This window comes from Martes martes (assembly GCF_963455335.1).
Source record: "Martes martes genome assembly, chromosome: 2".
NCBI classification, from domain to species: Eukaryota; Metazoa; Chordata; class Mammalia; order Carnivora; family Mustelidae; genus Martes; species Martes martes.
The window spans coordinates 182,808,371-182,823,888 of NC_137889.1; the positions used below are offsets into that span (position 1 = coordinate 182,808,371).

General features: G+C 35.5%; 1 protein-coding gene across 1 annotated transcript in view; it reads right to left on the reverse strand.

Moving 5' to 3' along the window:
* CLOCK (clock circadian regulator) overlaps positions 1-15,518 on the reverse strand; it is a 131,832-nt gene that overhangs the window by 69,864 nt on the left and 46,450 nt on the right. Inside the window, exons 3-4 of the mRNA XM_080796704.1 lie at positions 7,355-7,445; positions 298-387 (exon numbers count right to left, since the gene is read on the reverse strand). Of these exons, the coding sequence (XP_080652830.1) occupies positions 298-344 (47 nt within the window). The 5' untranslated portion in view covers positions 345-387; positions 7,355-7,445. The remainder of the gene's footprint in view (positions 1-297; positions 388-7,354; positions 7,446-15,518) is intronic.

Here is a 15,518-nt window from a genome sequence, read left to right on the forward strand (position 1 = left end):
ATGCCAAGGAAACATCTGCCACTGTCACAATTTCTTTCAGAGCAGCTCTGACCAAACACTCAAAATTACAGTTCATGATCTGTTTGGGACACAACCCATATGCTGCTGACTTTGGCTGTACATAGTATCAGTATGTCTTACTATTACACTCTGTTTGCTCAATATGGAAATTAAGTGTAATAGGAATTATGTTTAAATACGAAACTCCTTTTATCAGTATGATACAGACCATTACTCTAATAATAAATTTTAAAATAGCTTTATAGGATTCAAAATAAAGAGTCTCTAAAAACATACCTGTCAACAATTGAGCTCATTTTACTACAGCTTACGGTAAACAACATAACATATTACGTTTTCGTCTTGTGGTAGACATTTGTACTTCTCCTTGGGTGGAAGGAAAAATAAACAGTCATTAGTTTTCAAAAAATTTATTTCTACAAACATAGTAATATTGAGGAACACTGTATGTTATCATAGAGAATTCAAATGTTTTGGTTTGTACCCAAGGCTGAAACATTATTTTCAAGCAAATACCTAGAACTGGGGCAAATGTGAGGCTCCCTTCTAAAAAAAGGAACACAGGGGAAGAAAATTGAGGATTCATTTTCTATTATAAAGCAGTAAAAAAGGCCACTCTTAATATTTAGTATATATATTAATTAGAGTATGTAACTGTGAATAGGCTATAATTCAAAAAAAGATACATACACCCTTACGTTCATGCATCAGTATTTACAAGAGTCAAGATATGTAAATAACCTAGATGCCCACTGAGACAGATGAATGGATAAAGAAGATGCTGTGTGTATGTGTATGTGTACAGTGGAATATTACTCAGCCATAAAAAGAATGAAATCTTGCCAATCTTGACAACATGGATGAACGTAGAGGGCATCATGTCGAACAAAGACAAATTCCATATGATTTCACCTATATGTGAAATCTAAAACACAGAACAAAACAGAAACAGAGTCATAAGACAAAGAATAAACCTGATAGTTCCAGAGGGGAGGGGAGTGGGAGGATGAGTGAGCTAGGTGAAGGGAAGTAAGGTATACAAACTGCCAGTTACAAAATAAATAAGCCATGGGAATAAAAAGTACAGCATAGGGAATACAGTCAATAATATTGTAGTAACACTGTATGGTAACAGATGGTAACTACATTTATCATGGTGAGCATGTATAATGTATACAATTGCTCACTGTTTATACCTGAAACTAATACAACATTGTATGTCAACTATTCTTTAATTTAAAAATCGAATCAACAACAAATATTTGTTGAAAACCTATTTTCTATTAAACAGTAGGCTAAGCTTTAGGAATACAAGAAGAAAACACAAAGTCCCTGTAGGTAAAAATCTGCAATTGAATAGGGAGACAGATACCTAAAGAATAATAAAAAGGATAATGAAGGTATACAGAGAGGAGTCAGAGGAAAGTCTTGATGACAATGAATTTGTCAGGTAGTCTAGATTGTTTTAAAAATATAGTGCAGAGACCATCAGCAACGGCATCATCTGAGATCCTGTTAGAAGACAGTCCTACTGAATCAGAATCTACATTTTAACATGGTCCCCATGTGATTTGTATGACCATTTGGGTATGAGAAATAATAGACTAGAGGACAAGAGAAGGTAATATGTGAAAGGCTGGAAAGCCACAGGAATGGCAATTTGCAAAGGCACAGGCCTTTATGAGACAAGGGAGCACCCTATTTGAGAGACTAAAGAGGGTTAGCATTTTCTTTAGAGAAAAATCCATTCATGTTACAACTTAAGGTTTAATTACTAGAGCATAAAATGAGAATAAGAGTGGACAGAAGGGTGGAGGTAAGACAAGTAGAAAAGAGCCTTATTAGGGTGTGCCTGGCTGGCTCAGTCAGTGTAGCATGCAGCTCAGTCTCGGGGTAGAGGTTCAAGCCCCACACTGGGTGTAGAGATTACTGAAAAATAAAATGAATGAAGAGAAAAGAGATGAAAGGAAAAGGAAAAAAAAAAGGAGAAGGGAAAAAAGAAAAGGGAGGAAAGAGCTTTACTATAAGGAGTCTCATACCTACATTGAAGGAATTAAGATTTACTACTTTAAAACGGAATCATAAGCCTAAAATTTGTCATCCTGTATTCTACAGTTTTTCTAAAGTGTAAGGCAGGTTTTATTCAAACAAAATACTCATATCCTATAGCTGCGAATTAAATATTGAACAACCACCTCAACGCTAATAAAAACCTTAACAGTTTTGAGGCATGAGAATTCTACTTTAACTATTATATCTTCTGTTTAAAATTTAGAAAATACTATAAATTAAGGTGGAACTCTAGGTGAGAACAGATGAAAGCTGTCCTAAGAACATGGGAGTCTGAACTGTTCTATCACTGTTTTCAAATGTACAGGCACGAAGGAGCGAGGGAATGGTCCTTGCTCAACGACGCTGCAGTGCCCATGTGGTAATGGCTACAGAAGTGAGACTGCAAAGGGCTAAGAGCTCTTAAAAGAAAATGAATGGGGAGTCAGAGGTAAAAATAAAAAGAACTAACACTAGATAAAATATTGGTTTTAAGTGTCTGGGTCAACATCAGCAGATGGAGCGTGGAATTACACAATTTGGGAGTTAGAGGAGACTTTAAAGATGACCCAAGCACAACTCTCTGGTCTAAGAGACAAACCTATCATCACGGTAATGACAGAGGCTGGTTCTATCACTAGAACAAAAAGAATGGTGCAAAGGTAACAGCCAAGTTGGGTGAATTAAAAAAGAACGGTTTCACTTTAAAGTTAAAAGGCCAGATCTGAGCCTTAAGTGGCACCAAGTATATGCTTCTTTAATTATCAAAAGGTAGAAAATATGACAAACTAGGAGAAAAAAAAGAAAAAAAGACCCCAAGAATTAGGGCCTAGACTATATCAAGGGCCATCATAACTGAACCCAAAATGGTTTAGAAGATACAGGCCGATGCTTTATTAGGCCATTTTACTAATGTTATTAACAATATGCTTTCCAAACATCTATTGTGCTGCTTACTGAATGACAAAGACTATGTTTCTCTACCAGTCTAGTCCAAGATCTTTTTTTTTTCCTTTCTAGCCAAGTGACAGACAGGATATATTTAAGGGAAAGGTAAGGGGAAAGTGAAATAGGCCCAACTAAGTGCTCTAGGGCCAACTATGAGAAGATTCCTCTTAACTTTTTTAAATGGTGCCAAATTAATTTTATCAAAACACAAGGGCAATGGTGGAACAGCCAAAAGGTCTTGTTTTAGAACCACCTGAGGCCTCACATTTTCAGTACCAAAAAAACTATCCCGAGTCATACTTTCCATTCTATGGATTCTAAGCATTCAGCTTTTAAAAATAAGCAATGTCCCTATACACAGCATGGAATTTCAACTATGTAATCTAATACAGATCAAATTTTATTATTAAAAATCTTTTTTCTTGGGGCACCTGGGTGCCTCCGTCAGTTGAGCTTCCAACTCTTGATTGTGGCTCAGGTCATGATCATAAAACATGATTATAAAACATTCAAACTTTGCCAAATACAGAAGCAGATATGTTTTTAATTCAGCATGCAACATTAAATATAATTAACAGAAAATCTCAGTGCCTGGAAATCCATCTTTGGAAAAGAATCCCTATGCATAAAATAACACATTCTATATTACAAGTAAACTGCAGTATCTAATGACATAATACTAGTCCTCTGAATCCCATCTGCTGTCACCTCTCAAGGCTTTCCATTCCTACATCATGAACTTGTCTCTTGATAACTGGATTTTTCTGATTATCAAGTTAGTATTTTACCTTAAAAAAAAAAAAAAAACCACCCTTGACACACCAACCCCCTTCAGGCACTACCTTTCCTTTTTTGCTCCCTCTCGCAGGAAAACTGCGTGGCAGAGCAAAATTGTTACTCCAACATCTTTAATTCCCTTCTCTCCCTTATTTTCACCACTGTATACATGTTCAGATCTAAAGTGGCCACAAAGTTTTATAAGAATTATTAAAAAATCAGAAATCCTCTGTCCTATGATCCCCATTTCCCACTTTTCACCACTTTCACCTCTTAAACTATTTCTTCTGGCAGTTAACGCTCTAATATTCTTTATTTTGTGACTTCTTGATTCCCTCTGTTTTAGGAAGGGTACCTACACAGTCCTAATTATTCAAGTTGTCCCAATGTAATTATTAAAATGTCTCCTCTTGCTCTCAAAAGAGTCTTATTTTTCAGGCATAATCCACTGAATTCCACTAAGAAAAATACGAATTTAGTTTTCTTTGATTCCCCATCCTTACTTCATATATGTGTATATTTGCCCAAATTCCCAGTACCATAATTTTGGCTAGGTTATGGTTATGTTCAGTTAACATTATGATAACTCTATAAATGCAATTCATAGCTGAGCCATACAGCATACAATTGCCTTCCCTTTCTAAATAATTTCCCTAGAGTTAATCATTGTTTTATTATTGACTTACTTTTCTATAAACTTATCACCAGTTTAGCCCCAAACTCTTCCCTGTCTAAATCTCCTCTTAATATCTTCAAACACATTACACATTTTACCAATGTAATCTCACACCTATTTATCTTGATACCTTCTGACCTACTCCTGTTGGGACTGGACATTCTCCATAAACAGCAACCAGCGATCATCTCAGGATCATTATTCACAATCTTCCTGGTGATTTCCTGGGTTTCTACGTAAGGTGCATTTTCTGTTTCTTCTATCTTATGGCTTCATCCCTTTCAGTTTACTTCTTTATTTGTGTTGAGTACCTCCTACAATAACTCCCCAAGAAAGGGGGCATGGCAGATAAGTATTTTTAGACATCACAAGTCTGAAACTGTCATTAGTCTGTACTTAATCAACAGTTTAGCTCCATAATGAATATGGGATTGGAAGTAAGTTTTCCCTCAGCATTATGAAGGCTCCAATGTCTTCTAGTTTCCAGAGTATTCCCAAGAAGCCCAAAGTCTTTCTGATTACTGATCTTTACATGTGACCTATTTTTCTTATTCTGGAAGCTCCCTTATGTTTTAAAATTTAACAGTGATATGTCCTATTTTAGACTTATTTCCTTAATTTTCGTACTATAGACTCTTTCTACTTAGAAACTTGTGTCCTCTAATTCTGGATAGTTTGATGAATCAGTCTCTATTCTTTATTTCTCCTATTTTACTCTTTTCTCCTTTTTTTGAATTCCCATTATTTCAACACTGGATATGCTGACAGTTGCTCCAATTTTCTTATTTTTTTCTCTCCCATTTAACTTTGCTTTACTCTCAAAATCTGTTTTACTTTTCCACTCTTCCACTGAGTTCTTCATTTCTAATGTAATTGTTTTTCTTTCATGTTTCATGGATTTAGCATCTCCTCTTACCTCTCTGAAACTATTAAACAATAGTTTTGTGTTTCAATTTTTACCTGCCTGCCGGCCCCCAATTTGGTATTTTCTTTTGGCATGGTATTTGGCTCTTACATAAGAGGTTTTACTAAAATGTTTAGTGATCTCTGGCCACCAGCTCATTTAAGGGTGGGGTCTAAAAGGATCCCTGAAGCTCTGTGTGATAGAGTTTGCTGACTATCAACTTTATTGCAGGGATACCAGGTTGGAATATTTCTTTGGGAAAATTCTTTGAGTCTGTATCTTCAGATCTTTTCTCTTAGGCTGGTTACAATTTCCAGAAAAGAATCTTCTAAACTACTGACTGAAAATTATAAAAATCTGGTAGCCTTAGTTTTTAATCTCTTTACTTTCAATATGGTACTTCCATTCTCAACCATGCTATTTTATCTTTCCTAGAGAATAAATGTTTAGCCTTCTGCTAAGATAGTGATGGGGTAGTTGCCTGGAATTCCAAAGTCAAGAAAAGGATCTATAAAATATAATCACCTCTTAGACTGGCAACAAATCAGACTGTGTTTAGTCCCATTTTTACTCCTTTGCAGAAGTAAAGCATGCTCTCAATTTCTGACATTTTAGAATATAATGCCTATAGTGCCATAAAGTTTCTCATCATTCTCACAGGTGGCTCAGGATTCTAAGATCCATAAGATAGATATCACACTTCCTTTCCCTTTTCAGCTTCCAAAATTTTGTTGTAATTGTTTTTTCTCCCCTTCTCTTTGTTCCTATGAAGTTATGTTTGTTAAAAAAAATTCTCTAGCTTTAATGGAGTTTCAAGAAGAAATAGAACTTAATTGCATTTTTTGCCATCTTCAACTGGAAATACCCCATTTTCTCTTCATCAATTTTAATCAGGCTTTCACCTTTACACAATCCCACTGAGATTGCTCACTCTTATTAGAGTTATAAAAGACATTCAGGCTGCCAAATCTAATGGCTTCTTTACTCTCTATTTTACTTCTTAGTAGCATATGATGTAACTGATCACTTCTGCATTTATTACTTTTCTTTTTTTGCCTTCTGTGACAGAACACTTTCCTAATTTTTCACCCATCTCATTGGCTGTTCCTTCTCCTCTGATTAATACTGGCATGTTCTGAGGATAAATCCTCAATCTATGTACACTTCCTAGATAATTTCATCCAGACATACTCCTCTAAGTATCTCTTTATGCCAATAAATCCCAAATCCATACCCCCAGACCAGATTCTCAACTTCAGAGTCTTATATCCAACTACCTTCGATATTTCTACAAATTTTACAGGTACCTAAAATATTATACAGCAAAACAGAACACTTGACTTTCTTACAAAGAAAGCACTTCTTATAAAGCACTTTCTTACAGAGCACTATTTCTGCAAATTTACAGAATCTGTTCCTCTTCCAGTTTTCTTTTCCAGCCTAAATTCCATATGCTCTTCCCCTCATTATACTCTAGTCACATTTTTCCATTCTGTTCCTCAAGTATTCCATGGTCATTTTTGTTTACTGCCTGTAAATCTCCTCTCTCAGATCTTCACAAAGCTGGCACATTCTTGCCATTCAGATCTTAACTGAAATATTCCTATTCAATGAGAGCTTTCAAATATTTCCTCTTTCTTTCAATTATGAAAGCAGTCACCAGTCTCTATCACATTATCCATTTTACTCTCTGCACTGAACTACAAATGTTTCATTGGTTTGTCTATTATTTGTCCTCCCTCCCTTTAGAATGCAATCCTAATGAGAGCAGGGACAGCTTCTGTCTTGTCCATCACTGGATTCTCGGTATCTAAAGTAGCATCTAAATATAGCTGATACAATAAGCATTTGGAATAAATTAATACAACAGAAAAAATTTTAAAATAAAACATTCCTCAAATTAGTATGTCAAAATAAGTTTGTGGATTCATTTATATATTTTGCTGAAAATAAACTCTAAGATACAACCTTTTCATTACCTTTTGTATGTTTTGGATCTTTGAACTGATTCTTCAGAAAACTATAGGTTCAATATATTCTTCTATATGGCTGACCATCACTCTCAGAATTCTGTTTAAACAACAAAAAAATTTATTAGACGTACTCAACTTATATAGAAGTTTACCATAAAAAGTTTTAAAGTAATTTTTAAACTTAAGTTTAGAACTTAGTCACAAAAGTGTGCATAACAAATGTTAAACTCTACAAATTGTTTCTACGGAGAATAAATGAAAACAATAACAATTTTAGTATAGAAGTTAAAACACAAATGTATAAATATAAATTACAAAATACATTAATAAGCTACACAATAAAAAGATGTAATTTGTGATACTGATAATAAAATGTAGAAGGGAGAGACATGTAAAAGAGTTCTGAAGCACCATCAGTTTATTATAGATTGTCAAAACTATGAGATGTTTTATGTAAAACCTATGATTAAGCACAAAGAAAACACCTGTAGAAGATCCAAAAAAGGAAATGAGAAAGGAATCAAAGCATGTCACAAAACAACAACAACAACAAAAACATCACCACCACCACCAAGAAAAATAGACAACAGGAGGAACAAAGAGACAAAAAACTACAAAACAGTCAAAAACAAATAACAAAATGGACACAGTAAGTCTTCCCTATCAGTAATTATTTTAAATATAAAAGGACTAAAGTCAGCAATCAAAAGACAGAGTAGCTAAATGGATCAGAAGAAGTAAGATCCAACCATTTGCTATCTACAACAGACTCACTCTAGATTTAAAAAGACATACAGAGGATGAAAGTAAAAGTGAAAAGATATTCTATGCAAATATAATTGAAAGAGAGCAGAAGTGGCCATACTTATATCCAAAAAAGTAAAAAACTGACAAGAGGCAAAAAACAGGACAATATATAATGATAAAAGGGTCAATTCATCAGAAAGATATAAGAATGGTATATACACCCAACATCAGAACATACCCCAGTACCAAAAGGATAAAATATCTAGACAGACCCAATGTTCATAGCAGCAATGGCCACAGTCACCAAACTGTGGAAAGAACCAAGATGCCCTTCAACAGACGAATGGATAAAGATGATGTGGTCCATATATACAATCGAGTATTATGCCTCCATCAGAAAGGATGAATACCCAACTTCTGTATCAACATGGATGGGACTGGAAGAGACTATGTTGAGTGAAATAAGTCGAGCAGAGAGAGCCAATTATCATATGGTTTCATTTACATGTGGAGCCTAAGGAATAACATGGAGGACATTGGGAGATGGAGAGGAGAAGTGAGTTGGGGGAAATCGGAGAGGGAGACAAACCATGAGAGACTGTGGACTCTGATAAACAAACTGAGGGTTTGGGAGGGGACAGGGGTGGGGTTGGGTGAACCTGGTGGTAGGTATTAAGGAGGGCACGTATTGCATGGAGCACTGGGTGTGGTGCATAAACAATGAATTTTGGAACACTGAAAAAAATAAAACAAAAGGAAAAAAAGAAAACAAATATCTAGACAGAATTTCAACAGGGAAACAGGCAACCTGAATAACATTACAGACCTAATCAACTTGACAGATGTATACAGAACATTCCACCCAACAGCAGCAGAATACACATTCTTCTTCACTGCACATGGAACATTCTCCAGGACATGCCACATATTAGGTCACAAAATAACTTTTAACAAATTTAAGAAGATTTGGTATGAACCAAGTATCTTTTCCACCAACAATGGAATGAAACTAGCAATTGATAACAAAAGGAGAACTGGAAAATTCACAAATGTATGAAGAAAACTAAACAATACACATCCTTAAGCAGTGGATAAAAGAAGAAATCAGAATTAAAGTTAGAAAATACTTGGGAGACAAAAACATAACACATCAAAACTTATGGGATGCAACAAAAGCAGTACTAACAAAGAAGTTTATAGTGGTAAATACTACATTAAAAAAAAGAAAATATATCTTGAGGGCACCTGGGTGGCACTGTCAGTTAAGTGTCCAACTCTTGGTTCAGTTCAGGTCATGATCTCAGGGTCATGAAATCAAGCCCTGCATCAGGGCCCATGATCAGCACAAAGTCTGGTTGAGATTCTCTCTAACCCCTCTGCCCCTTCCCCCAGCCCTGCTCTCTCTCAAAAATAAATAAGTAAATCTCATAAATAAATAAAACAGAATCCAGTAAGGAAGGAAGGAAGGAAAGAGAGAAATCTCAAAAATAAACCCTAACTTTGTACCTCAAGGAACCAGAAAAAGAACAAACAAGCCCAAAGTTAGCAGAAGGAAGGAAATAATAAAGACTAAAGAAGACTAAACAAAACAGAGGATAAATAGGAAAAAAATGAAAAAAGGAGTTTTTAGAAAAGATCAACAAAATTGAGAAACCTTTAAGCAGACTAAGAAAGAGAGGAGAAAATTCAAATCAGAAGTGAAAGATGTAGTGCTAAAAGTGACTTTGTATGAAATACAAAGATTCATAAAAGACTACTTACTATGAACAATTAGATACCAATTAGATAAACCAGAAGAAATAGATAAATTCCTAGAAATGCACAATCTACCAAGACTGAGTCATGAAGAAGGAGAAAATCTGAACACAACTATGTAACTACTAAGGATACCTAATCAGTAATCAAAAACCTCTCAACAAAGAAAAGCCCAGGACCAAAAAATTCAATGGAGAATTCTACCAAACACCTCAAGAAGAATTAATTAACATCAATCTTTCCCAAACTCTTCCAAAAAATTAAAGAGGGAACACATCCAAACTCATTTTCTGAAGCCAACATCACCTTGACACCAAAGCCAGTCAGACTCTACAAGTAAAGAAAACTGCAGGTCAATATCCTTAATAGGTGCAAAAATTCTCAATAAATACTAAGAAACCAAATCCAAGAGCACATTAAAAGGGTAATATCCACGACCAACTGGGATTTATCCCTAGAGTGCAAGCATGTTTCAATCAATATCAATACAAATCAAAATCAATATGATACAGCAAATCGACAAAACAAAGCATAAAAATCACATGACTATGTCAATGCAGAACAAGCATTTGACATAATTCAACACTCCTTCATGATAAAAACACACAATAAACTAGGAATATAAATTTTCTCAAGATAACAAAGGTCATAAATGAAAAACCCACAGCTAACATCAGATCAACAGTGAAAAACTACAAGCTTTCCCTCTAAGATAAGGAACAAGGCAAGGATGCTCACTCTTACCACTTGTATTCAACATTGTACTGGAAATTCTAGCTAGAGTAATCAGTTAAGAAAAAAGGGGCTTACACGAATCAGAAAGTATGAAGTAAAATTATCCCTGTTCACAGATTACATGACCTTATTTATATGTAGAAAAGCCCAAAGATTCCAGAAAAAAACATTAGAACTAACAAATGCCAAAGTTGCAGACACAAAATCAACACATCAAAATCAAATGCACTTCTATATACACGAACAACAAACAATCTCAAAGGGAAATTTAAAAAACAATGTCATTTACAATAGCATCAGAAAGAAGAAAATAATTAGTAACAAACCTAACCAAAAAGGCAAAAGACTTGGTACACTGAAAACTACAAAAAAGTGCTGAAAGAAATAAGACACAAATAAATGGAGGGACATTTACAGTGGACATACAGAGGATGTTTATGGAAGATTTAGTACCATCAAAATTGTCCATATTACCCAATGTCATCTATGGATTCAATGTAATCTCTATCAAAATCCCAAAGGCATTCTTTGTAGAAACTGGGAAATAAAATCCTAATATTCATATGGAACAACAAAGACCTCAACTAGTCAAAAACAATCTTGAGGAAAAGAACAAAGCTGAAGGCCCCACCTGTAATACCTGTAAAGGTATTACAAAGCTACAGTAATCAAATGGTATGGCAGTGGCATGAAGACAAACACATAGACCAATGGTAAAAAACAGAGAGCCTAGAAATAAACCTTGGTACGTATGGTCAAACGATCTTCAACAAGTGTGCCAAGACTACATAATCAGAAAGCACAGTGTCTTCAACAAACAACGCTGGGAAAACAGTATATCCACATGCAAAAGACTGAAACTGGATGGACCCTACCTTACACCATACGCAAAAGCCAAATCAATATGGATGAAAGACTTAAATGTTAAGACTTGAAACTCTAAAACTCCTAGAGGAAAACAAAAGAGAAAGTTTTAGGACATTGGATTTGGAATGATATCTTGGATATGACACCAAAAACAAAGGAAACAAAAGCAAAAACTGATAAATGAGACTCATTTAAGTCAACTTAATATTTCCTGCAAGGGAGGTCTACTACCAACAAATTCCCTCAATTTGTTTGAGAAAGTCTTTATTCCTTCTTCATTTTTCAAAAATAATTTCACAGAGGCGCCTGGGTGGCTCAGTGGGTTAAAGCCTCTGCCTTCGGCTCGGGTCATGATCCCAGGGTCCTGGGATCGAGCCCCGCATCAGGCTCCCTGCTTGGCAGGGAGCCTGCTTCCTCCTCTCTCTCTCTCTCTCCTGGCCTCTCTGTCTACTTGTGATCTCTGTCAAATAAATAAATAAAATCTTTTTTAAAAAATGATAATTTCACAGGAAAAACAATTCTAGGTTAGTGAGTTTTCCTCTCGATACTTTAAATATTTCACTCTATTTTCTTCTTACTTTCACAGTTTCTGAGGCAAAGTCAAATGTAATTCTTTGTTCTTCTACAGGTAAGCTGTTTTCTTCTCTGGCATCTTTCAGGATTTTTTTCTTCCTATATGATTTTCTATAGTTTGAAAATGATACACGTAGGCGTTGTTTTGGGGGGTACTTATCCTTCTTGGTGGTCTCTAAACTTCCTGGATCTGTGATTTGGGGTCTAACATTAACTTGGGGAAATTCTCAGTCATTATCATTTCAAAACTTCCCTCTTTCTCCTGCTATTCCCACTACACATTACTTTTGTAGTTGTCCCACAGTCCCTGGATATTCTGTTCTTTTCAGTCTTATCCTCTTTTCTTTTCTAAGATTATATTTATTTATTTGACACAAAGAGAGAGTACAAGCAAGGGGAGCAGCAGAGGCAGAGGGAGAAGCAGGCTTCCCACTGAGTAGGGAGCCCGATGTTGGACTCGATCTCAGGACCCAGGGATCATAACCTGAGCCAAAGGCAGCCACTTAACTGATTGAGCCACCCAGTACCCGCTTTTCATTTTTGAAGATTCTACTAAGATATCCTCCAGCTCAGAAATTCTTTACTCATGTCTCTAGTCTAATAAGCCCTCCAAAGGTATTCTTCATTTCTGGTACAGTGTTTAACTCCTTATCTACCTTTTTTCTTAGGATTTCCATCTCTCCACTTACACTGCCCATCTGTTGTTGCACACTGACTATTTTATCCATTAGATCCCTGAGCACATTAATTATAGTCACTTTAAATTCCTGATCTGGTTAACTCCAACACCCTTGGGCCATGTCTGGTTCTGATATTCACTCTGTCCCTTCAAATTGCATTTTTTATCTTTTGGTATGCCTTACAATGTTTTCTCAATTGCTGGATATGATGCACTGGTAAAAGGAACTGCTATAAACAGGCCATTAGTAATGTGGTGGTGGGGCGTTGGGGGAGGGGAAGCATTCTATAGTCCATGATTAGGTCTCAGTCTTTTAGTAAGCCTGGACTGTGAACTTCATCAATGTTTGTCAGGTTTTTTCTCCCTCCTTAAACTAACATGGTTAGAGTAGGCAGGCATTTGGTATTTTCCTTCCTCCAAATCAGTTAGACTTCCCTTAACTAGTTTCCCCTGAGAGTGGGTCTTGTTAAGAACAGAGGGCTCTGGTGTATTTCAAAATGGTTCTTTTTCCTCCACTCCTGCTGGAAGCAAGAGGAGATTTTTCTGATATTCACTGTGGCAACCTGGTTGAGCTCTTAAGAGGTAAGGCCCCCCCCCCCCCCCCGTGACTAGATCCCTTTGGAGTTTTTAATTGTCAAACTTATCCCTAGTAAGCCTCCAGCAAATTGTCAATTACAATTACCGGAATTACAGTTCCAGTTCTGTACTGGTTTCTGAGATGGTTTCAGCTCCTAAATCTCTGTTCTAGGAAGCTATGACCTCCTATATTTGCCTGTCTGACTCTAATCTTGGGGAGACTGCCCTGTAATCAAGTTTTCCCTGTGTCCCCTCCCTCTTCTTTATGCATCCAAAAATTGTTTTTTCAGACCATTCAGCTTTTTAGGACAAAGTGGTGACTTTGTATTTGTTTTCTTTTTTCCATTATAATAATTTTCTTAAACCCTGAAAGTTAGTGTCACTTTAATAATATAATTTTAATGCTTATATCACAAATGTATTTTCACCTAGGAACTTTAAAATAAAAAAAAATTATGATAGACTCAATTTTTTTCAATTAGCATTTTTATTACAGTAAAAAATTACAGAAAAATAAAGGTACCCAAGATTAGATTAAGGCTGTCAATTACTCATTTTAAGTCAGTAAGTATTTAAGGATCAACAGAAGTTCAAACTCTATGTCAGAGATTATAGGTACTTTATAAATTGAAGTAACTAATTAACAACAAGGAATTTCTTAGGCCTTTTCCTGTAATAGATCATGGTACAAATTAATGACATGATCTAATGCATTATAACACCAACTGTACAGAGGCTGCCACAGTATTTACTATTTAATAGTTTTTCTGTGAATTAGTTCTCAATAGTTCAAATGCTTGCTTTAAAAACATCAATGAACATACAGGAATTATTTTCACTGAAATTTCTGCACCAGCTAATATAAAAAAGGTCATGACCCAATAGTGACTGATAATCATCTTTACATAATATTTATTAAAGAGTTAACTATTCACACATGGCTGGTTCATATTTGGTTTCTCCCACTGTCTCCCAACTTTCTGTGTGTGTGTGCGTGCATACTTTAGTTTTCATTTTCGCCTTCAAGAAGGAAAATTAAGGTGAATTTTACTCAAATTTTTTGGTGCTGAAAACTTCAGGAACCTGTCAATTTCAGTTATCAATGTTCTTTCACGGACAAGGAAAATTAGGAATTACTGTGTTCTTACTATTTTTCATTGTAAAAGTGGAATATCATTATAACATTCTCATTGACAATATTCTTCTAAGTCATGAGCTCCTTCAAAATAGGAATAATAATTTATTCATCTATTACTAGAAGCCTGTCGGAGTATTTGACAAATACTAATACTCAACTGGCACTGGTGAGTAACTCAATTAACTGAGACCAATTCAACCTTCCCACAAAATTAGTACAAAACTTTACACTCAAGTTTGCTTCTGACCCACTCAACACCCATTCTAAATTTTTTAAGGTTTTATTTTTTTGACAGAGATTGAGAGAGAGAGAGAGTATGAGAGAGCGGAGAGTCAGAGGGAGAAGCAGACTCCCCATTGAGCAGGGAGCGTGATGCAAGAGTCGATCCCACGAACTCCAGGATCATGACTTGAGCCAATGGCAGTGGCCCAACTGAGTCACCCAGGTGCCCCATTCTAAATCTTTTAAAATAAAGAATATAATTGTATATGCAATATAACAGCAACAAAGAAGGATATTTTTTATAGGAAAAGACTGATATATTTTTGAGAAAAAGGGATTTTTTTGATAATGAAACATTACCCTGGAAAACTGAAGGAATCAAAAATAAATGGTCTGACTCAAAAGCACCAGAGCAAAAGGACTGAGTTCCTAAAATGTGCATGAAACAAAATTCAGAAGCCAGATCCCTATGCCCTAGTTGGTTTTAAGTACTCTGGGATAGTGCTCCCCAGTCAGAATTAAAGCAGCTAATAAAGAGCATGCTGGAGGAGTCAATATAAAACTTAAGACCTTCAGAATTTAAAAAGGCATGGATGGAAATCTCTGGAAAATAACTTAACCAAACTAAGCTTCAGAACTCTTAGCTAAAAGGATTCTTGTGAAAAACAGAAGATATAATGCTCAGGGATACCTATTTTTGTTAATAAAATAAACACAAATGGTAACTCCCCCTTGAAAAAAAGAAGGCTTAAACATTTGCACCATGACAAAGGGTTAATATCTTTACCACATAAGGATATTTAGAAGTTACTCAGAAAAATGTTAAAATCCATCCCCCCCACCCCTGGCCCTAGGTTTTCAGTGGATTCACCAAAGCA